The 27,065-nt window shown below is 51.4% G+C and overlaps 1 protein-coding gene across 1 annotated transcript; it reads left to right on the top strand.

Annotated features, from left to right (window-relative positions):
* Positions 1-152: 152 nt before the first annotated feature.
* WNT4 (Wnt family member 4) lies at positions 153-27,065 on the top strand. The gene is made up of 5 exons (XM_065421463.1): positions 153-229; positions 19,843-20,078; positions 24,940-25,071; positions 26,171-26,313; positions 26,598-27,065. The coding sequence occupies exons 1-5, from the start codon at positions 153-155 to the stop codon at positions 27,063-27,065; spliced, it is 1,056 nt and encodes a 351-aa protein (XP_065277535.1).

Here is a 27,065-nt window from a genome sequence, read left to right as displayed (position 1 = left end):
ACCTGCCCTGCCAGCTCCGGGGCGCCGAGGATCGGCTGCCCGGCGGGGCGCCCGGCAGCCCGGAGCAGGGGGTCCCCCAGCCGCTGCCGCCGGGGCTCCTGGCTCGGGCAGGGCAGCTGCCCCGCCGGCTCCCTGCCCGGCTGCCCTCCAGGATGAGCCCGCAGTACTCCCTGCGCTCCCTGCTGCTGGTCATCCTCGCCGCCTTCTCGGCCAACGCCAGCAACTGGCTGTAAGTGCGGGGCCGGGGAGCGGGCTGGGGGCGGACCCGCCGCGGAGCAGGTGCCTCCGGCTCCCTGCCCGGCGCCCCCGCGCTGGGCTCCGCGGGGGCACTTCGCTGGCGGGCGCCGAGCGGAGCCGAGCCGGCCGCTGCCGGGCAGGGGGGTGTCACCGCGGGCGGCACTTGCTCCGAGCCCTGCGGAGCCGAGTCCGCCTGGGAGCTCGCTGCCTTCAAGGTGCGGTGCCGGAGGGGGAACATGCGCCAGCCTGGCCCCACGCTTGGGGGGCGGGGGGTCCCTCTCGCCCTTTTGTTCCCTCCCTAGGGCTGGGATTCCCTCCGCCAAGCCAGCCGCCCCTCGCCTTCCCCACGGAGGAAATCCGAGGGGGCAACCGATTAACCCGCCGGGGAGCGGGGCTGGCCGGGCTCAAGAAGTGACCCCCAGTGGCGGTGCGCGGTGCTTTCTTTCTCTTGCTCCGTGCTCGGCAGCGGGGCTCTACCTGATCAGCAGCTGCAGGCGCTGACATTGGCCGCCCGCTGCACTCCGCTTTGCTCCAGGAAACGTCCCAGGGTCGAGCTGAGCCCCCTTACTTGCTTATCTGTCCCAGTCCCAGCATGACCCGTGTCTCCTGCCGCCGCCTCAGGCAGCCCTGCTCGCAGCCCTCCTGGGCTGGGACCCCCCTTTCCTCGGAGTGTACTGGGGTCCTAGCCAGTTAAAGAGCAGTACTGGTGTAGTCTGGGTTTCCATGGAGATCAGGGGGTGCTGGACGGTTTCTCCATGTGGGGAGGAAAGAACAAATGCCCCCTGTGAAATTGCCCTACCTGTCCACCCTGCTGTTGCTCTGAGGTCATGACCTGCTTCCTGAGAGACTCCTTTTGGGTCATGGTGTCGCTAACTGGGGTGAACTCCGGCACTCAGGCGCCCAGCAGAGGTGAGGCAGAACTCTTCCCCTGACGAATTATTATTTATTATTTAGGCTAGTTATAGTATAACTTTATGGAAGCAGAAGCTACATCTGCATTTGTTCTTAAGTTACTAATCTGTGTAGCACCAAGGCCCTGAGGTCAGAGCTCAGGTCAAAATGCAGCCTGGGTTTTGCTGCGGTTATGATAAGCGTGTGAATGATCGGGGACAGGATTTGGTGAAGTGGGGAGAGAGAAAATGGCAAAGTTACAAACCTACAGCCCAGTTTAGCAGAAGTCTTTTCTCTTCCTCACCCCTTAGGGCCTGTCTGTGCTGATGGACACTGGATCTTTCCTGGCCCTAGTTAGAAGAGTAGGGGTTTGCTTCCCCTCCTCCTAGCGTTCTCCATCTGGCTGGCACACTGTGTCCCAGAGCTCTGGAGATCAGTGGTGCTGTGGGGCTCTCTGGGATGAGGAGCTCTAGAAATGCAAATTCTGAGGGTATGATATGCAGTTAGATTAGGAAGACCTGGAACAAACACTGAGATAACTTGTAAGGTAAACACTGAGGAAAACTGCTGCATGTTCTAGAAAATTTCTCCAGAGCTTTGCCAAGGCTGAGGGAAGTGCTCCCTGACACCGGCTCTTGGGGGGGGGGGGGGGAGGGCTCTGCTGGGGGGGGGGGGCAGCATCTTTCTCCATAACTTTGAATTAAGTATCAGTTTGACTAATTAATATCTTCTGGTGGGTGAGGAGGCTGCTGCTGCTCCCAGCTTTTATCAGCCCCCGAGGCTGTGATTGAATTCTAATTAGAGCCCAGTTCAAGGGTTTAACTAATCTAGTCTCTGGTCAGAGTGACTGTTGCACTATCCATGGCTTGGGTCGCAGCAGTAGCACAAGCCACCATGGCTACATTTACCACTTGTAGCATAACAATAAATATGAAGGGCCGGTTTGCCTCTTCCTCTGCACCTCCATCTCCCATGGGCATGAACAGGAGTGATGAATGTTTCATTAAAGGGGATTAATCTCCAGAGACATTACATTTCAGCTCTCACAATGAATAAGGTAGGACCTTGTCATTTCTGCCTCAACTCAATACTGTATGTCTAGCTTATGCCCCCCTGCAGACATTTCCATTGTCCCGTCAGCCACAGCAAGTCCATGCTCCCTATTCCACTCTGTATCCACAGGTGCCAATGCTTTATCCCTTGTTTAAGCCAGTGGTGGCTGAGTGGTTTTAGAGGATGCTACTCAGCCCAAGGAGACCAAGGGGATGACCAATCTGTGCCTGGAGTGGCCACTGTCATCCTTCAAATAGCCAGAAGGGTGCTATAAGGAGCCTGTTTGGGTCACATAAATTGCCCCATGCTCTGTTACTGGGCTCCCCTTTTTTCCCCTTGTCAGGTGGAAAGAGTTTTGTGGCATGGGTCTCTTGCAAACGCTGGGTGGGTTAAAGCAGACAACAAGGCGGCTTTTCAGCTGCCTCACATTTGGTGAAGACGTGTCCTGGATCTATGGTGGTGGTTTCTGCAGTGGGCAGGACTGAAAGGGGAAGTACTGGCTGAGGATAATGGCCCTACCAGGAACCCTGCAGAGGAGTTGGCACAGACGCTTGCCAGGCTGACTTTTGGGAAAAGGGGAAAATTCTGTAGGTGGAATCATCTTAATATTTGGGGATTTTTACAGGGACTCTGAGCTCTCCAGCACGTCCAGGCTTCTCCCTGCGCTCTGTTTTGATGCAGTACCGACAGAGCCGGGTTTCCCACGTCCACCCAGCCATTTGGCCCATCACACAAGGTTACCAAAAATTGAAGGGGCCAGGGAATGTGTAGCTGTTCATCTGCCAGTGGGTGGGGTTTGTGTGTAACAGGAAGGTTGTCATTGTGTAGTAAAAGTAGATGTGTGTAAGAGGACGGCAGCGTGGAGATGCAGTGGTGGGCGTGGAGGCTGCTTTCCCCAGGACTGTCCTCTGGACAAAGAGGGTTTGACTCACAGGAGTAGCGGGCAGGAGAAGCTGTGTTGTAACCAATGAAAATGGCCTTCAGCGAAACCACCCTGGGGAGTAAGATTTTTTTTTTTTTTTTTTTTTTTTTTAAAATAAGGGTTGGCTGTACTGAGAGGGATTTCCACTGGCTGGGTGGGATTATGCATTAACTTGTGTATTTGTATTACAGCAAGGCTGAAAAATGCCTTATTATGATATGTAGTCCTGGTACCTAGGCCTCTATACACTGCATGACTGGAGCTGAGTGCGTTGCAGCATTGCAGCCCACTTGGTTCTTGTTCTAGAAAACCGAGCATAGGCGGCTTTAGCTGCCAGCGACTGGGGGCTTGTGTGCAACAGTTTGTACTTTCTAGGTTATAGTGGATCTCTCTAAGAAGATGGACATGTGGGGATGAAGCTCTGTGGGAGTGGAGGGCTCATTCCAAGCACTTACTTCCAGGCACCAATTCCTGCCAACAGTGTGGAGGGAAAGCAGAGATTCATTTCACTGCTTTTGGAAGAAAAGAATGGAGTCTGGCATAACAAATGTAACTAGTCCAATAAAAAGACAATCTACAACTTGATGTTTTTATTCTTTGCCTATTGGACTCAGGCAAGTCCCGCTCCTGACATCAAAAAGAAAGGGCTGCCCTCAGGCAGTAAACACAGAAAGAAGGACCCGGGAGCGATCAGATAGTCTGAGAATGAGTATACCCTGCATGTTTCCCACATACCATGTGTATTCTGTGTAGAGTGTTGTCTTGCTTTAGGCCTGTGTATACTGCATGTATGTGTGTGTACAGCACACGTGGCCCATGGCCATTGCATTCAGCCTGGGCAGGCAGCGTGTGGCTCTTTTTGATATGTGTTACCTTATGCCCAGATATGTAGTATTTGTGTGCATGTTTCTTTAGGCTTGTGTGTAGGTGTGTATGTTCAGTGGCACAGCTCTGTAGAGAGTTTGCTTTTCCAGAAACCTGCTGGATTAGTGATTAAGCTCAGTGAGCGTTTCACAAGACAAGAGTTTTTCTAAAGCTTCTTTTAACCTGTTGGAACTCGCATTCCCCAAACGCTTCAGAGACAGACAGCTTGTAACAGTTGAATTGGACATTTTCACAAACTCCTTGCTTTGCATGGACGAGCTCTAAGGAAGTAGCTGGGGAAAGCCTATTTAGATTGGTTCGTATGCCAGTGTTTATGCGTTTTATAATCTGTAAAGGAGAAGCATCTTGGGATCTTCTGGAATGACTGACCTGCAGTCCCTCAGAGGGATCCCTCTGCTACAGATTTTCAGAGTTGGAAGGGAGTTTGCAAAATCTGATCATTAAACAAACCAAGATACTTTATATCTGGCTAGAAAGTAAACCTCAGGCATATTTTGTCAGTCTCTGGATGTTGGGAGTTGCTGCTGGGTTTGCTGCATGTCCAGGAAATCTCTGCCCTTAAGCCATTTCCAGATTTGGAACTAGAAACTTTCTCCTGTTTGATGACACCTGTAGCCTTGCTTTTCCTCCTACATTTCCAGGCTCAGTGGAAGCCTCATACCAAACACTATACTGAAGTGAAAGGTCAGTGCCCAGTAGATCTGAGCCCCAGAGTGAGGGTATGTGCCAGGGGAAGGGAACATCTCCTTTGGCCTCTGCATGCCTCTCACAGTTGGCCAAACATTATCTCCAGCAGTGCTTAATGTGTGCCAGGGCTTGCCAGGGATGAGCCCTGGTATCTCTAGGCTTGGCAGTTCATAGCCCAGGCACCTCTAGGCCCAGCACCTCTGGACTTGCTGCATCAGTTATGAAAGTAAAAAAGTTTGCTTGAGCCCTGGCACCTCTTTCATTACAAATTAAGCACTGATCTCCAGAGGAGCAGAGAAGCTTGCTGCACGCATAGGAGTTTCACTCCTGGATAGTCCATGGCTTGTGTTACTTTCCAACGCATTGCATTGCAGGTGTTACTGTGACTGGCTTATAGGACTGAATTAAATTCTTGATTCGTTGCTATTTTTGCGCTAAAATATTCCAAACCCTGCACCCAGTGCATGCACTCAAAAACATGGCTTGTATGTGCCAGGGCGTTTTCTAGGTGGTGCAAATGGGATGCATGTGGCATTTTTCCAAAGGGGCACTGACCCAAGCACTTAGCAGTGTACTAGCTGAGTACCTCACCGAAGTGGGAGAGGATGGTCAGAGTTCTGACTCTAGGTGCGCAAATGAAATCGTCACCGAACAACTTTGTTGGCAAGTTCCAATCTAACTGGGTAACTGTAGCCAGTAAACTAACAGGCACTACGAAGCCTGGTTTCTCCTGATTCTGTATTTGACACTATTGGCTTTTAAGATGTGACTGGTTGTTTGGATTATTAGGATGACTTTCTCGAAGCTCTAGAAAAAAGATCCCTTGTGTGTGGAGAACCCTGGGCACCCGCTCATCCAGAAACCATTAGCGACTGCCTTCATTTTCATGCTGTTATCCAGCTAAAACTGTGTTGGTCTCTGGGAGCTTTGCAGGAGGCTCTCCATGTGCTGTAAATATTCTGAGATGCGGTTATGCTGCTGTATAGCAGGGTGTGCCGCCAACAGCTCTTTAACCCCTGTAAATAGGGGGTAGAGATGTGGCAGTAACATTTCCCTCTGGGCTGAGATTTGGCTTAAAGGGCCAGGAGCACAGTTGTTGGGTTTTTTGTTTGTTTTGAGGGGGGAGGAAGTGGGGAGGTGTTTAAATTTTAAGAAAGTGGATTTGACTGTTCTATGAATACCTACAAATCTGTGACTTACAAAGCGAGGCCGGCTGGAAAGTTGGTCTCTGTGGTCTCATTCTGTTTGCGTTAGAGGGCCAGAGAGGAAGGAATAATGCTTTGCATTTCTACAGCCCCTTTTATCCGGAGATCTCCCTTTGCTTTGCAAACACAGGGCCTGATTCTCCTCTGCCTGGCACCTCATCTCATGGACACCTTTGAAAGTTGGTGTTGTGAGTTCACAATTCTAATTTGGTAGCGCTTACTCTGCTGGTGCTGGTGCAAATGGCTATCCATGGTGCAGGGCGATGGGGAACTGGGCCCTGGGTTGATCATTCTCCCTCACTTGACTGTCTGGTTGGCTCTGCTCTTACAACTACCTTGATGTGGATGACAGAGTTCTCTTCAGCTAGAGGTTTCCCAGCTTCCACCAGAGCAGCAAGAGGTCCTGATTCTCAGGTCTGGCTAAAATCCACTCATTGTGGATTTTACCTTTACATCATCCTTGTAGCTCTAGATTTTCAGCCCAGCTGTGGCCTGGTCCAGCCCAAAACTGATGTCTGGCTGCCGAGAGCCCCAAGGTGCTGATCTGGTGCAGGTGGGAATGGCTGGAACATAGAGGCACTCTTGCCATGTCCCCTTTCCCCTGGTCACTCTCCCTGTTCCAGACCTTACATAGTGGACACTCCCAGGTAGCCAGCCTATGGCAGACCAACACTGCAAGCTAGAACCACAGTCTCTTTACATACTGACCATCTTGTTGTGAGCGCGGTCCTGGAGGCAGAATGAATGGCTGACTAGGAGTATTCCGGGAGAGGAGAGATTTGAGGACCCAGATTTGGGAACAGATTCTGTGAGCAGGGTGGGGAGCTCCTTTGTGCTGCCCCAGGGTTCCTTTGGAGACCCACCATCAATGTTTTGTCACTTCATATTTTGCTCTCTAATCCTGAGGGAGGCATTGGGTTGTCCATGCAGCAAGCTCTCCCCAGAGTCTCACGCAGCAGGGGACACCCTTCCATGGAGGGCAAAAGGAAGAAGAGCTAAAAGCTGCAAATTATTCTGTAGGACATTTGTATTTCAAAATAGATTAAAAAATCTTGCAACAGTTTACGACAAGCCCAGCCAGCTTTAGTTTTCCCAGAAAAACAGCGAGTGGTTTAAAGGTTTGTATCTTGGTGGCAGAAAAAACAGTTTGAAATCTCCCAGACCTTGGGATTAGCTGGGATGGGCAAGGCCCTGATCTCGGGCTCCTTTTAGAAGCTAGTAATGCCATCAATGACCAGGTCCTAGCTGGCAGGGAATCTCCAGGACTAAGTTTGTCAGGACATAGAAGGTAACTTGATCAGCAATATTCAGATAGCTAGTGATGGGGAACATCCTTATTTGGGGCATCTTGAGCAGGTGGTAAATTGATAACTTGGTGGTTCATGGCAGGCAGGAACCGCCCTGAATCTGGGTGTGAAGGAGGGTATCTGAGAAGTGAAACTGAAATAAAAAGTGCTGCCTCCCAGGCTGAGAAGGGGAAGGTTCCTGCGAGCTCCAAGGCCAAAACAATGGCAAGGAAAATGGACTTCTGTCTGCCTCGTTCCTAGTACTGCCTGTGATGCTAGTTTCTGAACCTATAATGGACCCTGCAGTTATCTGAGCCTGCGATGCCTGTTACAGTTGCTGCTATTTGTGTCACTCAGCTATAAGATTGTCACATGGGGGCTGGAACAATTTTTATAGTGAAGGTGCTGGGAGCCATTGAACCAAACTGTAAACCCTGTATATGAAGGAAACCACTTCAAGCCAGGGGGTGCTGCAGCGCCCATTCCCACCCCACCCCCACTTCTAATTCCAGCATCTCTGGTTCATTGTCCTCCCTCTTCACTCACTTGTCGTCTTGGATGGCGTACGTGGAAGCAGTCTATTGACTTTCTTAAAAGTGATAAAAGTGCCAAACAAACTCAAGAATCTGTTTCCGACGTGTTTTCGTACGTCTTTACCAAGGCAGGTTCACTAACTTTCCTGGTATTTTGTGGATATTTTTAAGCCTTGGATCCTGGAGTCATGTGAATACAGGAGAGTCTCAGCTTTCGCTTAAAAAGTTTCTAGCCCTCTTAGTTGCAGAGGGAAACTTGAAAACATGACCCAAGTGTTCCCTAAAGGCTCAAGCCAGAAGGCAAATAAACCCCCAAATGTGCTAGTTTTGATAAAAATCCGATGACCTGGGGGGCCCTGACTCAGGATTTTTAGACACTCGGGTTGGCAATATTTAAGGCTGTAAGAAAACTGTGGGCAGCGGTTTTGTGGTGGCAACTGCAACTTTTAGCAGACACAGCAACTTCTTATAGTTGCTGCAGATTTCAGCACTGCCAGCACTTGGATGCTGCAGGCAGCAGAGGAGCAGTTTCTCTTCACGTATGGAGGAAGAGACAGTGAAGAGTTAATATTGTGAGTTTGTGCGTTTATATTCAGTTAAACCAGTTCATGAACTCCTGTAAGTTGTATGCAAGTTAGCGCTGCCCCTGGGGTCCTGTCAGCCTGCCAGTGTGCACATTGGGGTAATGGCGTTGTGAAGTTGGACTCTGCTGCAATATGTTTCCTGATTTGAAGGTTGAGCAACAAGATCGAGTCAGTGCCAATGGCACTTTTCTCCTTTAGAATAATAGCAATTGGACCGTATTCAGCACTGCATGACAGGCTTGTGACAGTGTCAGCAGCACAGAGAGAGTCAGCAGTGACAGCATTTCTCAGACTCTGTGACTGTTGTGGCAAAGAAACCTTGGCACAGAGCAGTAATGTGTGGCAGAGCACGTCAGTGTGTGCCAGCATGCAGCAATGGGTTTGCAAGGTGTGCAACATGCGGCAGTGCATGTGTGCCATAGTACAGAGCAGTGTTTCCCAGCCTTGTGCCTCCCCCAATGGGTCTGGGGAAGGCTCTAGGTGGGTCATGGGCCTGCTGGTGGGAGAGTGAGCTTGCCCTGCACTCACCCTGCAGCAGTGGCTCCTATCCCAGGGGGCTGGGCCTGGCTCCCTGCTCCAGGAGTTATGACAGGTTTGGTCTGGCTGATCCCCCATTGTGATGGGGAGTGGGACGGTCAGCGAGGCCAATTTTAGGAGCGGTGCTGCGACTGGCATGCAGGGGCAAGTGGTGAGTGCGAAGCCTAGTGTGGCAGAAGCTGTAATCATGTGGAAGTGTCACACTGAGAGACTGACCTAGTCACTCTAACTAGAGGTGGAAATTGGGAGCTGCAAAGCCAAGCCAAGAGAAGAACAAATGTGTGGCCGATGTGACAGGAAGATTGAGAGATGGACACATCCTAGTCCAATGCCCGAAACAGAATCAATTCAGGGACGACGCTTTCATTAAAAAACAGTTACGGAAAACAGTGTCTGACTAATGGGAGATGGCAAAGGGCCTGTCTCGGTAGGATGCTGCATAGTGAGATGTTGCCACAGAGCCATGAATGACAAATGGCCGTGGGTGAAAGCTCCCAGACTTACCTGCCCAGCCTTAGGCAGATGTTTGATGTATTGTATCCACCTCTGACAGATGCCTGGGTTTTGTACTCCGTTCTCTGGCAGCACACACAGCTGATTGTGCTAATCTAGGATTGCTGAATTGTGTTAGTGCATGACATGGTATGTCTGTGTAGTAGCACAGAGGTATTGCAACATGCCCCATATTGTGCAATGCACTTACTGCTACACCACAGCAGAGTTCGTGTGTGGGCTGACAGATGCTGGAGGTGTGCGGCATGACAGGCTGGGGCAGTGACAGTAGTGCGGTGTGTGGCAGTGCAGAAGCACATGAATGTACCTAAGGAGTGTGCAGAATACAAATGGGGGCTCTCCAGCTGTTCACAAGGACACTCTCCACTGTCAGATAGAGGCCAACAGGAAACCACAGGAAGTGGATTCCCTTCTCCCTGGCCTGTAATTGACTCCTGAAAGAGTCATGGGTGGGGGGAACTGCTCCAGCCCCTTCTCCCTGGGTGGGAATGAGAGAATCCTCAAATTGCCCCTCTTCCTTCCAGGTGCATCCAGTCAGGACCTTTCTCTCCCTCTGGCAGCAATGCTCTGAGCTCCTTTCCCCTTCCTGGGGAGCCTCCCCTTTCTCCGGGGAAACCGCTCTGCTTGTGGCAGGCCCTGGGGAAGGGGGGTAAACCCCGGTGTCCTAGAAGACCCAGAGGCCAATGTGGGGAGATGTCTCTCTCTGCTGAGGAGGGAGCTCCTTTTGCTCTGTGCAGACGCTGGGGCGGGGGCTAAAGTTAACTCCCCCCTCGCCAGCTCTGGCAGCCTCTGGGGCTGCTCCAGTCACGCTCCTTTGATTCCAGAGGCCAAAGTCTCGGTCTCTCCCCTGCATTCCATGGGGCATCATCCCTGAGGCACAAACACCTCCCTGCTCCCCGGTGCTGCCGCTGCTTCTCCCCACAGCGACCGTCTGCTATGGAGCCCTCAGGCTCCAGCGTCCCGTCCGACACGTCTCAGTTACAGCAAGAGCCTAAAGAAGTTCCATCGATCGAGTTTAGCCAAGAGAAGGGTCAGAGGTGACCTGAGCAGGCTGTAGGTACATGGGGAGAAGATTTCTGATGGCAAAAGCCGCTTGCATCTAGCAAACAAAGGCAGAACAAGATCCAGTGGCTGGAAGCTGAAGCTAGACGTGTTCAGACTGGCGATAGGGCAGATCTCTAACTGGGAGGGTAATTAACCATTGGAACAGCTTAGCCAGCAATGTGGTGGAGTCTCCATCGCTTTAAGTCAAGATTGGACATCACTTTCTCAAATATCTAATTGAGCTAGAGCAGAAGTTCTAGGCTTGATGCAGGAACTGCTAAGTGAGAAATTCTCTGGCCTGCGCTATGCAGGAGGCCAGACTAGATGATCATAATGGCCCCTTATGCCTTAAAAGCTGTAACTTGCCCTTTTTAAACTGTCACAAATAAATGTAAGACAGACTGCTTGAAACGGTCACTTTTAGAGGCCCTCAGCCTTTTATAGCAGTGTGACTGTGTGTCCTCGTGTGCTGTAGTCCAGGAGGATGAGAGTGGTTGTGTAGATGAGGCTATATCAGGCAGATGGTGCCATAGTCTGTGATACACAGGCCATTGGCTAAACAGAGGGCAGCTTTTGTGCTATGGCCAGAGTGAAAACCAACCTGGCACTGGTGCAGGTTGTTGTGTGCGAGGTCACGTGGGAGATTAGAAAAGGCAACTTTCTCCAGCATTTTGCAGAGTGGGGAGGATGGAGATAGGGCAGTGACTAGAGAAGGTGTCTGAGTCAAGGAAAGCAGAACAATTAAACCAAAAACAATCCTAGGCCCCATCCAATCCCAGCCAATGCTTTCCGTTGTACGTTTACTAGTGTTTGGCCCAGTCTTTTTAAAAGTTCTGGCAGCCTGGTCTGCTTCCCCTGCCCTAGGCGAACTGTTCCACAGTCTAACTAAGCTCACTGTCGGGGTGTCTTTCAGACTGAGTTTTCTGTTTAATTCTAAACCAAATTATTCTTAATCGTTCCTTGAGCCATCCACCCTTCTGCTAATTTTCGTGACTCTTTGGAGCTCCCTCCAGTTTGTTGGTATGTTTCTGGCAATAAGGTCTGGTGGCACTAGAGTCACAGAAATGGCCCCGTGCTCACTACAATAGTCACAAAACAAGAACATCAGAGGCACCAACACACCCAGAGTAGATTTGTTTAAAAATCCAAATGGCTTCTTCTCTGCAAGACACTTGCTATGTCTTTGTCTTTACTGAACATCTCAATGACTCAGATTCTCTGTAGTGGGAAATGCAGAAGTTTATCTCCCCTAATTTCTGTTTTATCTGCCAACCTGCATGGGCTGTCTTGTTCTTGCTCCAGGAAGCTTTCTCCCCTGAAGTTGCTATTATCCTTGGGTATATTTTAAATAAAAACAAGATTAATTTTTAAGAGCCCTGGGGTTAGGAGGGATCTTGTAGTGTTGCAGACAAAACAATTGCAGAGGGGATGAGTCGCAGACGTTTTTGAATTGAGATTTGGCCTAGTCTAAACACAAAGTTGTACTGATATAACTAAGGTGGGTCTTTATCCTGCCTTAGTTAAACCAGTGCAACTTGTGTGTAGAAGAGCCCTTTTGAGTTTCTAAACAGGAACTAGAGTTGTGGACAAACTCCTGAGACATAAAGGCTAAAAGAAAGAGGAGTGACAGGCACGACACTGCAAGCGACAGTGTCACTAAAAGGAAGCCAGCCCACTACAAATGAGCCATGGGACTAATTGGCTCCTTTGCTATGTTCTAGGCCCAATATGAGAGAGGAAGGAAAATACCTATTTAAAGTAGGATCTAATGCCTTCTCTGTGGTGCCTTGTTGTTTGCTTATTGTGCTGAGGGACTTTGTAGAGGAATAGTTCCAATGGAAACAGTCAATATGTAGGTGTGGAGAACTTCAAGGAAAGTTTGAGAGACTCTGGTTCTGATTCTGTACAGCCCTTGAAGGGCCTCCAGCTAGTTACTTGGGGAAACAGTTTGAAGCAGAAGTGACTTAGAGAGTCCCTTACTTTGGGAGCCAAATGATGCTTGGGTTATGCATATTCTTCTTTCCACAAAGGCCCAGCACCTGTACTCCGGTGGGTCAGTTTACCCGTGAGAATCTGACTTCCTGATCTTCATAGGATCCATTTGCTAGCTGGATCCCTAGACACATCTTATTGGAAAGGAAATTCATAGATTCTAAGGCCAGAAGGGACAATTATGATCATCTGGCTTGGTTCCTGTATAACCCAGGCCAGACACCTGCCCCAAAATAATTCCTAGAGCAGAGCTTTTAGAAAGAGATCCAGTCTTGATTTCAGAATTGTCGATAATGGAGAATCCACGACAAACCTCAATAAATTGTTACAATGGTTAATTATTCTCACAGTTAAAAATTTACACCTTATTTCTAGTCTGAATTTGTCTAGCTTCAACTTCCAGCCATTGGATCGTGTTAGACCTTTCTCTGCTAGACTGAAGAACAATTATGAAATATTTGTTCCCCATATTGGGTACTTACAGACTGTAATAAAGTCACGCCGTAACCTTCTCTTTGTTAAACTCAGTAGATGGAGTTCTTTGAGTCTATCACTGTAATGCAGGTTTTCTAATCATTTAATCATTCTCATGGGTCTTCTCTGAGTCCTCTCCAGTTTATAAACATCCTTCTTGAATTGGGGGCACAAGAACTGGACACAGTATTCTAGCAGCAGTCTCACCAGTACCAAATCCAGAGGTAAAATAATCTCTGCCTACTCAAGATTCCCCTGTTTATGCATCCCTGAATCCCACTGGCTGCAGCGTCACACTGGGAGCTCAGGTTCAGCTAACTATCCGCCATGACCCACAAATGTTTATCAGAGTCATTGCCTCTCAAGATAGAGTCCACCACCCTGTAAGTATGGCCTGCATTCTTTATTCCTAGATGTATACATTTACATTTTGCTGTAGTAAAATGCATATTGTTTGCTTGCACCTAGTTTACCAAACAATCCAGATCGCTCTGAATCAGTGACCTGGCATCTTCATTATTTACCAGTTCCCCAGTTTTTGTGTCATCTGCAAACTTTATCATTGACAGTTTTATGTTTTCTTGCAAGACATTGATACAAATATGAAATAGCATAGGGCCAAGAACTGATCCCTGTGGGACCCCACTGGAAACGCACCCATTCAGTGACAATTCCACATTTACAATTACATACTGAGACCTGTCAGTTAGCCAGTTTTTAATCCATTTAATGTGTGCCATCTTAATTTCATATTCTAGTTTTTTAATCAAAATGTTGTGAAGTCTAAGTATATTACATCAACACTATTACCTTTATCAGTCAAACTTGTAATCTCATCAAAAAAAGAGATTTTTGGCAGGTTCTATTTCACATAAATCCATTACCCTCCTTTAATTCTTTATAAGTCAAGTCCAATATCAGCCACTCCGCACTCTTGTCTGGGACCGATGTCAGGCCGACAGGCCTATAACTACCCAGGTCCTTCCATCTCGACTGTGTTGCTTAGTTGTGGGTTTGCTGTCTGGCGTTGCTCAGTGGGACTGGCCTTGTACATAGAGGGGTTCTCTGAAGACTTTAGTAGTTTGCCTCAATTTGTCACATGTCGAAGGGATGAGGCAGCCATTGGTCAGCGTGCTGGCTCTTGCCCTCTGAAGATATGCTTCTCATTCCAGGCCCAGCAGTTTCCAATACAATTGCATGCCAGGTTTAGGAGCCCAGGGTCTTGAAACTATCCCTATAGACTTGAGAATTGGCAGGCTAGTGAAACTGGAGTTGAGCTGGAAGACAGCAGGAGAAGGAGCAACGGCCTACAGCAAAGGAAGGGAAATTCTGGGGTGTCTCGAAGACAGCTATTAGCAGCAAAAGCAATTGTGCGCTAGAACAGACTGCAAGGCAGGCTGTCCGGACATGAGCACTGCAGTAGAGCTTGTTAGATATGGTACTGGTGGAAATGAGGGGTGGAAAGTGGTCCTGCAGAATGCAGGCACTGGAGTGATTTGCTCCTGCAGCCTTAGCTTGCGCGTGTGCAAAGGGGAAATGACTGTCTAATTCCAGAGAAAAAAATGCTATGACAGTGTCCCTTTTAAGGGCAAGATGGAATGATGGAGCCCGAAGTTTCCATGGTCACAGTGAAGGGAAGCTGGCAAGATGATTATGCCTCAGTCCGGGGCCTAAGGCAGCTTGGTCCCCACCTCAAAATGGTTTAGAAATACTCCGTAGCCTCCCCTGGGACAAGAGGGCCGATGCACCACAAAATGTAGGCATGAAACCTGGGGCCCTCTGATCATGGGAATGTGCGGTGGGAACAGCCCCAGAGATGGCGGATGGGGGACTGCCCTCTTCTCCTAGAGACAGGGAGGAAGAGTGGCTATTTACCTACTTCCCCTCCTAACCTGTGTCTGCCAAGGATCAGGAGAAGAGCAATGTGAGATGCACCTGTTTTTCTTCTACCCCGCCCCACCTCGGGGGAGAGAGGAGCCCGCGCCAGGGCCAACATCTCTCATTCAGCTTTGTCTATGTGGAGCCATAGAAGTTTCCCGATGCTTTGGGGTGCTGGCCTGCTGCCAGCACCCATGCCTGCCACATGCCATGCTTCGCTGGCCATGTAACGTCTCCTCCCACTGACTGTGGTAATCGCCCATCAGCAGTCACAGGTCTCTGCAGTTCCTCTCCAGTAGGGTGACGCAAAATGGCCCCTTGGCCTCACTGCCAGGCTCCAGAAAGCAGCATTCGGCCTGCTCCCAAGTGGCTGCTGAAGCCTGGCTTTCTCTGTAATGGCAATACCCAGAATGCTTTGTATGCAAAGGACAGGACACGAGTGGAGTGGGATGGACTACAAGGAGACCACCCCCATGTGCTAAAAGGCAGAGTAGGGCTGCTCTCCGGTACCTGAGCACAGAGGGAGAAGGGGAGTGAGAGCTGGAGGGTATCACTGGATTTACGGTGGAGAGGGAGGCTGGAGAGCTTGTCAGGCTGGAGTCAAAGCAGGGGAGACTAGAAAGATCAGAGCAGCCTGCAGAGGCAGCGACATGAGCTGAGCAGGCAAAGGCATCCCTAGTTCAACCAACTTAGCTCGCATAACCCACCCCCTCTCGTAGCTGTGATGCGATGGCGACTTGCCTGGCACCCCGGAACCTTGCTCTGCCAGGACCCCCCAGAGCCCAGCCCTGACAGGAACCAAGTGTTTCCAGAAACTTCTTACTGAAATGTGTGTGTGTGTGTGTTTGGTTTTGTTCTCAAGAGGGGAGGCTGTTTCCCCTGGGAAGAGGCCCTGAGGGTATCTGGAAAAGTGACTGGGCTGTACACATCCACAACTGAGGCCGTGGTTACGTGCCATAGGCCCACATGACTTGTGGCTGCCGGGGTTGTGTGGTGTGATTCAGGACACCGGTTTGAAGTTATAGAAAGAAGTGCTCTGTTGTCTCCTGCCGGCAGACCTTCTCCTTGGCTTCCAAGAGGCCCCCTAGTGGACTGTCTGTGGTAGTAGCTCAAAGCACCACACTTCACAACTCCCCTCCTTCCAAAGAGAGCAAGATGTTTTTTTTCATGTTCATCTCTTCAGTTTCTCTGGCTGGCTTCTTGGGGACTGTCTTGCACTTTGGCAAGGATTTTTTGTTGCATCAGTGACCTGGCTGGACTCCTTCAGCAACAGATCTGGTGCTACAGTGAGGTCTCCTGAAAGAGCTTCGGGAGGAGATGCGTTTGGAAAGCAGGTTCTGCGTAACAGTAGGTGAGGCCATCCTTGAATAGATCAGGCCCATGTTACATTGGCAGTCGGACTGTGCTGTCGCCGGCAGCGGGGGTGCGTGCTTGTGTTTGTGTGCTGTGCATGGAGCAGTGCTGAACAGCATTGAGGGGTGGGTGCATAGACGTGGTGAGTGGAGATGGAGGCATGTGGCTAGCCCCCATGGGGGAGGGAGTAGTTATGAGCATTCTGGATAGCTTCATCCAGCCTGTGTCTCTTGTGCATCCAGTTAACAGCTCCTCTCTCGGTGACAGATGCAGTTCTCTGAAACATCTTTTGTCTTTGTTTTATCTTCTTAAACAGTACAGTAATAAGTATTTGTTTGGGAAGCCTCTTATCTGGAGCATCTGCTTGGAAAGGTTTGAAAGGGCCCTGTCACGCTTCTCTTCCTACGCTGCTTTGAATTTCTGACTCCCCATCGCCTGGAGAATTCTGCCGAGCTAGAAAGAACAGTGGGTCTCTGAAGCAATTTTCTCCTCTCCCATTTGCCAAATAGAGTTTCCCCATGTGCCGAACAGAGCTGACACTAACATGGCTGCCTCCAGCAGCTGCTTCACCTGTGGCATCACTTCCTCCTGCCAGCTTGTTTGTGTTCAGACCAGTTGCTGAATCGTCGGTGGTGCTGGCTGCACAGCTGTGGAAAGTGTTAATTAGGGGGGTTTCTCTGAGCACTAGGAGGTGCCCCAAATACTGCATTTGTGGGCATGATCCAAGAACGGGAAAAAGGAGAACATTCTCCTGGAATGGGTTAGGAGCCAGGAGTTCCGTACCCCACTCTGTGGCCCTGGTCTGTACTTTTATGGCACTCTCCCCAAGGGGATAGCAAATACCCTTTCACAGAGGAGAAAGCCCAAGGCACAGACATACTGCATGGAATTGGTGCTGCAGTTAGAACCCAATTTTCCTAACTCCTACTCCCATGACTAATCCACCATTGTGCAAGTCTCTTAACTCTTCTGTGCCTCTCCTTCCATATCTGTAAAACAAGGATCATAGTTACTGAACTCCGGGGAAGGTGGGGGTTTCAAGGTAGGTTAATGTCTCTTCAGAAGCAAAGTAGTGATGTATTATCTGCCCCTGTCATCTTGGAGGAGCAGAGAGCAGCTTTGCATGGAAACAGCAGACATCCCTCCCAGTATCCTAGCCTGCCACAGATATCTCAGGACCCTGGCTTGATGGGAGGAGGTGAGGCTCTGACAGAAAGATGTCAAACCTAGGTTTGGCCACAGTAGAATTTCCAAGCCAATAATGTACATTAAGGAGTCACTGAGGTGCTTTTACATAAGCAAGTAATTGTCTTAAAAGAACATAAATTCTTGGACAAGTAGATTTAACTGGGGTTAAGGTTGGAAAAGAGTTTCACTCTAAAAATATGGCAGCAAGACACGCCATGTTTGTCTGTGTCTCATTAGCTCCCTATCAAATGTGCTCAATTTACAAGTGAAAATTGCATGCTTTTTCTGACTGCCAGCACTCCCATGGGACCTGAGAGTCAAGCTGGGTTCTGTGTCTTGCACATCATTAGTAATAGGGATTCCACAGGCCAGATTCTGCCTTCAGTGACACCTGTGCAGCCCAGACACCAGAGGTGATTTTGTACAAGTATAACCAATTGGAATTTAGTGAGCAATTCTCTTGATGCGCAGGAGGGAACAGAATCCAGCCCTCTCCTGCTGAGCTGGCTCCATAGAGCTAACACACTGAAAACTTCTGTACTGCTGAAGTCAGCAGATTTGACACTTGAGACCCAAGGGGAGCAAACTGTGCAATAAGGAGTCACTCTTGTGTAGTCCCTTCTCAGAACAGAGCTTCACTTTGTAAGGGAAGGATCCTTAACAGAACATTGTAAGACACAAACTCCTGAAAATCAGGAAATTCAAAGACCAGATTCTACTTTCAAAAACAAATTGACCTGAGGTGCTTCAAACAATCTTAACTCTGCCCTTGCTGCTTCATCTTGCTGTGCCAGGGTAGCTAAATGTAACTTCGAATTTTTCTGGCTGTCAGCTATTTCGGGGGTGATTTTAAACTGTCTGTCCAAGCACTGAATGGTGGTAAGGATTCCCCCCGGGTTTATTGATACATATTTAGTCCTGACTCCAGTTTCAGAGAGTAACTTGTCTGGAAGTCTGCCCTAAACTGTAGGAGCTCCCTACCCCTAAAGGCAGCACAGCACTTTACTGGCAGTGCCCTCTCCAGCACGTCAGCGGGAGCCAGCGGCTGCAGACAGGAGAGTGCTGTGTGAGGGCAGAGTTTGCCAGGGGGTCCCTGGCTGAGTCTGCTCTGGCAGGCACACGGGTGCAGAGGGTGTGGGATTATCCAGGGACCTGTAGGAATAACGTACCAATGTCCCGAGCTACTCAGAAATAGTGACCGAGGGGATCAAAATGCCAGGGCAAGAGGTTGGGCCTTGGGAAGAAGATCAAATAATGGTCCTCCAAGAAACCTAATGAACCTCCCCTCACTGGACTGAGCTGGGGTGGGATCGCCAGCCCCTCCCTTCCAGAGTCCGTGAGCAGGCGCTCACACTTCTCTCCTGAGCGTGGGGGAGCCCAGGCAGTGGGGTAATCCTCTGGAAGCCCATGAAGTCTTGTGGGGGAGTGATTCCAGTAACTGCCGGGAAGTGGAGTAGGCCTGGAGAGTGGCAAGGGGATAAATCACTGGAAGTGCAGGTAGTGGGGAGGGTTATACCCCCACGTGCACCTCTTCCCCAGAACACTGTCACTGAGTACCCCTAGCCTCAGGCTGGCGCAGCAGCCTCAGCATGTCCTCAGTCCTGGATGGCAATGTGCAAGGCAACAGGAGAGTGCAGCCTGGGTGCGCAGGGAAGCAAAGGCAGCGTTTTTCAGGTTGGTGAGCCCTCAAGCCCATGTTTGTGAGCGGGGACCTGGAAGGTGCCCCACTTCAAGCCCCACTAGAATTCCAAGTGGTGAAGGCCCCAGCAGTCTCCTCCCCCAACCACCCACCAGGGCTGGATGCCCACGAGAAGATGGACCAGGCAGCCTCCACCACCCACCAGGGCTGGCTCCCCACGCGAAGGTGGCTGGGGAAGCTAAAAGCAGGGCTAAGAAGGGAAGTGGTTTGAGGGAGATGTTTGTCATGAGTAGAACACAGCCGGCGCTGAGGGAGCCGTGTGGCAGCTGCCGCTGGCAGTCGAGCTGCTGCACTGCTTGCTTTGGCTGACTTGAGAGACCTCTGGCTTTTCCTAGTAGCACTTGGATATGCTGGTACTCGGGAGACTTGACAGGGCATATTCAGAACATGCCGAGAATATCCCCCTCCATGCTAGGCAGACAGAGTGGAGCTGTTGAACAGCCTCCCTGCTGAGAGATGGAGTGAAGGTACTCCATGCTGTAGCTGGGCAGGAGGGCCGTACTCTCCCCCAGTGTTGCTGTCGGGACCCTTGCTCTGCCCGGAGGCAGAAAGGCCGTTCTGCAGAACTGTCCCAGCCAGCCTGACGATGCAGAGGGACCCAGGCCTCCAGCTCCAGTGAGGAAGGAAGGAGAGGAGAGCAGCTTGTGTCTTTATCCAGGCTACTGGAAGGGGCCACGTGGGTGGAGATCTCCCCAGCGCTGGAGGTTGTCAGTGCAATAGCAAGGGGTCTTCCCAACCTCAGGAGTGCAGGGGTCTGTGCCCAAGGCAGTCCCTGATATCCAAACAGCTGCCTGGGGAGGGAAACGAAGGGGCAGCATTTCCCAGGGAGAGGCTCCTGCGCTACAAACCTTTCTAACAGATGTTGCTGGGTGTGCTGACAGGTACCTGGCAAAGCTGTCCTCCGTGGGGAGTATTTCCGAGGAAGAGACCTGTGAGAAGCTGAAAGGGTTAATCCAGCGCCAAGTGCAGATGTGCAAGAGGAACTTGGAGGTGATGGACTCGGTGCGCCGGGGAGCCCAGCTGGCCATTGAGGAGTGCCAGTACCAATTCCGTAACCGTCGCTGGAACTGCTCCACGCTGGACACCCTGCCGGTCTTTGGCAAGGTAGTGACACAAGGTGAGCGAACTGTCTGGAGGCGTGTGCTCTTCTGGGCAAGGGAGTGAACTGAACTGAGGCATGAGCTTCCAGGTGGGAGATAACGAGCATCCAGCTGGGGCCATAGCAGTGACGCAGACAGAGGCAGAACTTGGGGGAAACGGCTGCATCTTGTAGACCAGGGGTTCTCAAACTGGGGATTGGGACCCCTCAGGGGGTTGTGAGGTTATTACATGGGGGTCGCAAGCTGTCAGCCTCCACCCCAAACCCCGCTTTGCCTCCTGCATTTATAATGGTGTTAAATATATAAAAAAGTGTTTTTAATTTAGCACTCAGAGGCTTGCTATGTAAAAGGGGTCACAGTACAAAAGTTTGAGAACCACTGTTGTAGACCCATGCAGCGTGTGCACACCAGTACTCCAGTGTGGAGTCCGATTTATTTGGCAGCATCAGAGCTACCCTGTGATGAAGGGCAGGAGATGGCCCGATGCTATCGTTTCGCTTCAGCCAGAAATGCCACCTCTCCCTGCCACGCCCCCGTGTATAGAACGGTAATGTGCTACTCTCCCAAAAGACAGGCACAGCTTGGTTTTGCTGGGGGTTGGTGGCGAGCAGTTGGGGGTTGGAGATGGCAAGTAGCCATCACTGGGGACTACCAAGGGGCGCAGCCATGGGATTCTGGCACAGTCGCTGTTTGCGGCTCCTGGACTGGCTCAGTTGGCTGTGGAGGGCCATGGGAAGCTGTTGAGGATGTAGACAGAGTGGTAGTAAAGCATGTGGTACCTCCTGGTCCTGTGACTCCCAGACATGCTGTACAGGAAGGTTCATTGGGGCTATTTTTAACCTGGCCCAGTTCCTTAGCTGCTGTCTGCATTTCTGTTGTGAACCCCAATTTCCGTGCCCGTGCTGCAGAGCCGCCCTCTGCCAGCATAGCAGGGCTCGGTATGTACCTGGGCTGGCCATGGGCTCTCAGCCTGAACTCTGTCTGGCAGGGTGTTTGAGGTGGAACTGGCCCCGCAAAGCTACTCGAGTAGCTCCCCCTTGCAAGGGCCCAGCAGCAGCAGGATGCTTTATTTATTTGGTCTCTTCTCTGGTCAGTGAACAAGCCGTGAGCTAGGCCTGTCAGGGAGCACGGCTGGACCGTTCCTTACTCCTGGGTGAAGCAGGCTGGGGGTGAGACCTGGGGACGATGCCCTCTGCTGCCCAAAAGCAGTAAAACACTCATCGCTCTCTGCATGCTGCTATGCCGGCTCTGGCTCTCACCCTTCCAACTACAGAGACTCCTGTTCTTCTATAGACTCAGAACCATCCATCTCAATGAAATGATCTCTGGCGTGGACTACCCCAGCCTCCTGCATTGTAACCGTCTGCGAGCACTGTGCTAACTTCCTGACGGTGCTGGGACCAAAGGGAACGAGCCCCAGGCGTGTTGTAGAGCAGGGAGGGCGCAGGGGCGAGTGGGGCAGAGCGCCGGGTCAGGACTCAGATGTATTTGTAGAGCTGAGGGGGACTAGAATAGTGTGGAGGCGCGTCAGTATTGAGATGCATTGGCAGAGCTGGGGGTGGCCAGGACCATAAGTGCTGACTTTTATTTCCCCTGGGGTGCTCTGCCCCTTCCCCCAAGGTCCCGCCTTCCCTCCGACTCTTTCCCATCCTTGCTTCGTCCCCTCACCCAAGGCCCTGCCCTTGATCTGCCCCCTCCTCCAAGACCCCACCTTCGCTCCACCTCTTCCCGTCCTCTCCCCGAGGCCCCTGCCTGCTCGCTGCTCTCCGCCCTTCCCCAAGCCCCTCCCCAAGCTGCCAAACAGCTGTTTGGTGGCGCTCCCAATTAGCTGAGCACCCATTAGTTTTTTTTCCATGGGTGCTCAAGCCCCAGAGCACCCGCAGAGGCGGCGCCTATGACCAGGACTAGAACAGCAGGAGGGTACAGGGCAGAGCAGATGCGCTTTGGAAGAGCTCGGGAGGAGTGATGAGTTTTCTCCGTGGCTGGCTGCATGAGGCCTGTTTCTGGAGCCCCGTTGTTCTTTCCTGAAGGCAGCACTAGTTTCTATGGCAGAGGGAGCTGCAGTGACTTCCCCTTGCTCAGATCTCCCTCTCTCCTGGCAAACTAGTGACCAGAGGCATCTCCACTCTGACCCCCTTTCCTCTGTCTAATGGCTCTGTGGGTTAGATTAGCTCCTGGGTGTCCCCTTCTCTGGTGTGACTCCTGCTGTTCCCTCTTCTCTGAAGCTCTGGGCACTCTCTGCTCTGACCTACCAGGACCTGCAGGCCCCAGCCTCCCCCAGTCCAGCCTCAGCTCCTTATTTAACTTTCCTTCCCTCGGCATGGGGGTGAAGATTTGTGCTTGTGAAGGTTCAGGACTGGAAATACCAGAAATACCAGAAACTGAAGTCGTCTCTTTTTAGGCAGCCACAGCACAAACCGACCAACATGATCCTACTATTAACCTCGATTAACTTGGAGGTGATTCAGTCCCATGCTGGCTGGGTCCTAACCAGCCACTGCCGCCCAGGCCAGATTACAGCCTTGGCCACCAGTCTGAGCTGCGACCACCAAAGTTGCTCCCCTTTGTCTGACCAGTCAGTTGTGAGCAAGGGCCCGAGAGGTGAAGGGCAGATCTCTGTTCACAATGGTACGCTTCAGCTGCCATTGAAGTGACCCTGGGGGCTCTTGCCCTGAGCTTCCAAGTAGCACAGCCTGGACTTTAAATGCTGATCCCTTCAGTCTACAGCACATGTTCTGAGACAGAAGGGCCTGTGGTGTCCTAGCCGCCTTGGCTTCAGAGCGTGACAGGAGCCAGGGAATTGGGTGTTGCAAGATTTAATTGATGACCACTAAACCCACAATCCTCACACACATGCAGAGAGACACTATCAGTGAGAGAGAAACACACACACAGACATGGGCACACCCTTTATATGCACCTTTGCAAAGCTCCCTCTTCTTTTGCAGCTCTGCTTTCACCCAGGCCAATCTCTGCTGGCACAGCTGGCCGAAACCTGGCCATGTGTCCTGCATGTTTGCTCTCTCCCTCGTAGCGGTTTGAAGTTCCCAACAACTGCTTCCTCAATGTGCAGTAACCACTCTGGTAACCATAACAAGCAGCGTGAAAGGGGCTCTGTCCCCAGCTGACGGAGGGGTAGGGTTCTGAGCGTGGGGCAGGGTTCTGGAGCAGAGCAACGTGAGAAGGATTTTGCAGGTGGGTTTTGGGGATGGGGTGTGCAGGCTAATATAGGATTCTGCTTAGAGCTGTTAAGGCAGAGGGAAGCTTCTTAGGCTCCAGGGGCAGCTCCATGTGGGGTTTCCTGAGTATGGGATTCAATCTGGGAGGAAATGGTTTGGGTGTGAGGGCTCTAGGTGAGGATGGAGGATGGATTCTGGCTGAGATGCACTCAGTGCAGGGGTGGGTGGAGGGTAGGCAGCGGTGGGCCTGTCTGGGGGCTTGGCTAGACCTTGCAAAGCTAGATCAACCCTAAGGGTGCTCTAACTTCCCCATGGGCTGCCTGTGTCATGTTAGCTGGACCATAGCAGTGCTTCAAAAAGCCCTGGCTGGGATGATTGAGTTGGGGTTGGTCCTGCTTTGAGCTGGGGGTTGGACTAGATGACCTCCTGAGGTCTCTTCCAACCCTAATCTTCTATGATTCAACTCAGCTCCCAGAACTTCTTTTACAGCGTGGGCTGGAAGGGGATTTTACCAGAGCCATTCAGGCAAAGAGCCCCGCTATGCACTTCTTCATTCCATGGGGAAGAGAGCCGCTGCCTGGTTATTATTTATTTGCACTGTCATAGCACCGAAGTGCCTCCTCACGGACCAAGACTCCTTGCGCTAGGCACTGTACTACGGCCCCTTTCTCACTGCTCCTTAGTTCAGTGGAGAACCGGGCCCTGGAGGCTCTGCAGGACTGTTCAGGGTGTGGGGCTGCTCTCAAAGGGGTGTTGGGAACAGGTTGGAGGGGTGGGGTGGTTCTGTTTGATCTCCTCTGGGAGGCTGGGGACAAAGGGCTGGGGAGAGCTCTCACCATTTTAATGATATGCCCCTTCGCTTTGATTCTCACTGTCAACTTAAGCTGGTTTAATTGTTTGCTTCAACTGCCTGGGCCCCAAACAGCAGGTTCCAAATGATTAATAATAAAAATTAGTTGTAGTATGAAGTAGAATTTCTTGGGACTGCATCAGGGTCTCCAGCTATAGGGTTTTCTGTGCAGGGTTTGGGCTGCAGGAAAGTTCTCTGCTGGGTTGCTGTGTGAGGGGCTCGGGGGGGGGGGGGGGGTGGTTCTCTGCCCCAGACTTGGGGTGAGAGGGAAGGGGTCTGCATACAACGTCTGCATTTGTGGTTTTGTCCAGAAAAGTCTCTCTGCGAGTTTCTGGAAAGCGTTCTTTGGAAGGGGTTTCTGTGCTGGGTCTCAGGCTGTGGGGTGGTGTACTTGGGAGGGGGTGAGGTGTGAGACTCCCTGTGCTGTGTTCTGCATGAGGATGGGGGGGACTCGGGATCCATGGCTCTCAGTGCTGGGTTCTGCATAGTGTGTGTATTGGGTACGTGCAGAAATTTCTGCCCGTAGGATCAGGGTATTGTGTGGCCTTGTGAGATAGGGGATCTGTAGGTAGGTTCTAGGTACATGTATTCTGGATGGGGCATGTGATGATAGGAGGTTCTGAGTGCCAGGCTTTTGATTGGGAGGAGCTGATTGCCAGGATCTCTGTGTCAGGTAGGTAGCATGCAGGGCTCCTCTGTGCCACACAACTGCATGTGGGGGGGTGGGTCTGGATCAGGCAGTGGCGTCAGTCTGACACACACATGCGAGTGTGTGGGCCTGGGCACCTCTGCCCTCAGCTGTGCGTGTGAATTTGAAACGATTCCCCACTGCAACTTTTGTCATTCCAGGGACACGGGAAGCAGCTTTTGTGTATGCCATCTCCTCCGCGGGGGTGGCCTTTGCAGTGACTCGAGCCTGCAGTAGTGGAGAGCTGGAGAAGTGTGGCTGTGATCGGACTGTGCATGGTGTCAGTCCTCAGGGTAAGTCCTTACAGGAGTACGATACAGGAGGGCAAGAGTGGAGGTGCCAGATGGTTGCTAGAGGTCTTCTCTAGGCTAAGCACAGGATTGCACAAGATCCACTGGGCTTGTGCCTGCCAACTAGAGAAGAGAGAGGAAGAATAAGGACAAAGGAACAGAAAGGATCCCTTCCCCAATCACTCCCTGCATGTCTCTTTCAGACGGGACAGGTGGGCAGGTCACCCATTTGTCTGGCTGTTCAGGCACACAAAGGCTCCCAGGCAGCTTCCACATTTTCAAATAACATTGGATGGTTTTCTCTTGAGAGTGCCGCCGCCCCACGGCCCAGTGCCCCAGGTGTGCCTGGGTAAAGCGCTCCTGCTGCATTGCCGATCTTTCCAGGTGTGTCTGAGTGTGTGCCTACCACACTGCCATTGTTAGCTCTGACTGGGCACAGCCTGGTGCACCCTGGGAGAATCCCTACATACTGCTGAACACACTACCAAGCCCTGCGGGCGCCTTTCGGCTGAGTGACTCCTCCGCCCTGCAGGGCAGTCAGCGTATGTCGGCTCACCGCTGTGCGAGTCTAGCCGGAGTGCTCACCGCACAGCCGTCCGAATCCAGGGAACAGTGGGACTTAGGGGAAGGCTGCAGCCCAGCAGGCAGCATGGCAGACCAGCCACACAGGAGATAAAAATCGGATATTAGCTTCGTGTCGCAGGTTACGGCTTCACAATTTGCCTCTGAGCAATTTTTTCCCTTTGTTTCCAAAGAGCCCCAGCAATTTTGGGGAGGGGGGTTGCTTATTTCCCTTCCCTAGAAGGTCCTAGATGGCAGAGTCCTAGTTCTGGAGCTGCTCTTTACGGCAGCAGCTCTGGCTCATGAAGTCCTTTCACTAGACACTGGTGGCAGGAGGTGACAGCAGCTGTCCAGTGTGAACTCAAAGGAAACCGACCTTTGGAGGGAGAAACAGGAAGTGGCCAGCTCCTCTGTAGCTAGACTGTGGGGACTGGAGAGGGAGAGGGCAGGCCGAGGAGCCGACTGATTGTCCTGTCCTCCAGCTCTGCCTCGCCCTCATTTCTGCTGCAAATCACTCTTTCCAATCCCTGCTGTACTTTAGGCTTCCAGTGGTCTGGCTGTTCTGATAACATCGCCTACGGAGTGGCCTTCTCACAGTCTTTCGTTGATGTCCGGGAGAGAAGCAAAGGTGCCTCCTCCAGCAGGGCGCTCATGAACCTCCATAATAATGAGGCTGGAAGGAAGGTAATAGCTCCTCAGAACACCAGGGCAGCTGCCAGACTTGGGCCAGTGGCCACTGCCCACGCTCCATTTCCCTTCATCTGACCATACTAATGGTTCCTGCACTTCATTGCTCACTGTCCTGTCTCTTCACCTGCAGCAGGCACCTCCGTTCACTCTTGCGCTAGGTCACACTTGCATCACACTTGCTGGTCTTCCTGCCCTGCTGCATGGTGTGTACTAATGGGTCTGGGTGCGGGTGCCTCCTGCAGGCAGCTGACCGCTCTCTTCTTTGTGTGCTCTTTCAGGCTATCCTGAACAACATGCGGGTCGAGTGCAAATGCCATGGTGTGTCAGGCTCGTGCGAGGTGAAGACCTGTTGGAAAGCAATGCCTCCCTTCCGCAAAGTGGGCAACATGTTAAAGGAGAAATTTGATGGGGCCACAGAAGTTGAGCAGAGAAAGATCGGCTCCACCAAAGTCCTGGTGCCAAAAAACTCCCAGTTCAAACCACACACGGATGAGGACCTGGTCTACCTGGACTCCAGCCCGGACTTCTGTGACCATGACCTAAAGAATGGGGTCCTGGGGACCAGTGGCCGGCAATGCAACAAGACTTCCAAAGCTATTGATGGCTGTGAGCTTATGTGCTGTGGGAGGGGCTTTCACACAGACGAAGTGGAGGTGGTGGAAAGGTGCAGTTGCAAGTTCCACTGGTGCTGCTTTGTCAAATGTAAACAGTGCCACCGAGTGGTAGAAATGCATACGTGCCGGTGA

Source organism: Emys orbicularis, chromosome 22, assembly GCF_028017835.1.
Source record: "Emys orbicularis isolate rEmyOrb1 chromosome 22, rEmyOrb1.hap1, whole genome shotgun sequence".
Taxonomy (NCBI): domain Eukaryota; kingdom Metazoa; phylum Chordata; order Testudines; family Emydidae; genus Emys; species Emys orbicularis.
This window is presented reverse-complemented; position numbering and strand designations above follow the sequence as displayed.

Excerpts from the sequence above, each read along its gene's own strand:
- WNT4 (XM_065421463.1), top strand. The coding sequence starts at position 153 with ATGAGCCCGCAGTACTCCCTGCGCTCCCTGCTGCTGGTCATCCTCGCC. Across the intron at positions 230-19,842 it reads GCCAACGCCAGCAACTGGCT|GTACCTGGCAAAGCTGTCCT; the intron begins GTAAGTGCGGGG and ends GTGTGCTGACAG. Across the intron at positions 20,079-24,939 it reads TGGCAAGGTAGTGACACAAG|GGACACGGGAAGCAGCTTTT; the intron begins GTGAGCGAACTG and ends TTGTCATTCCAG.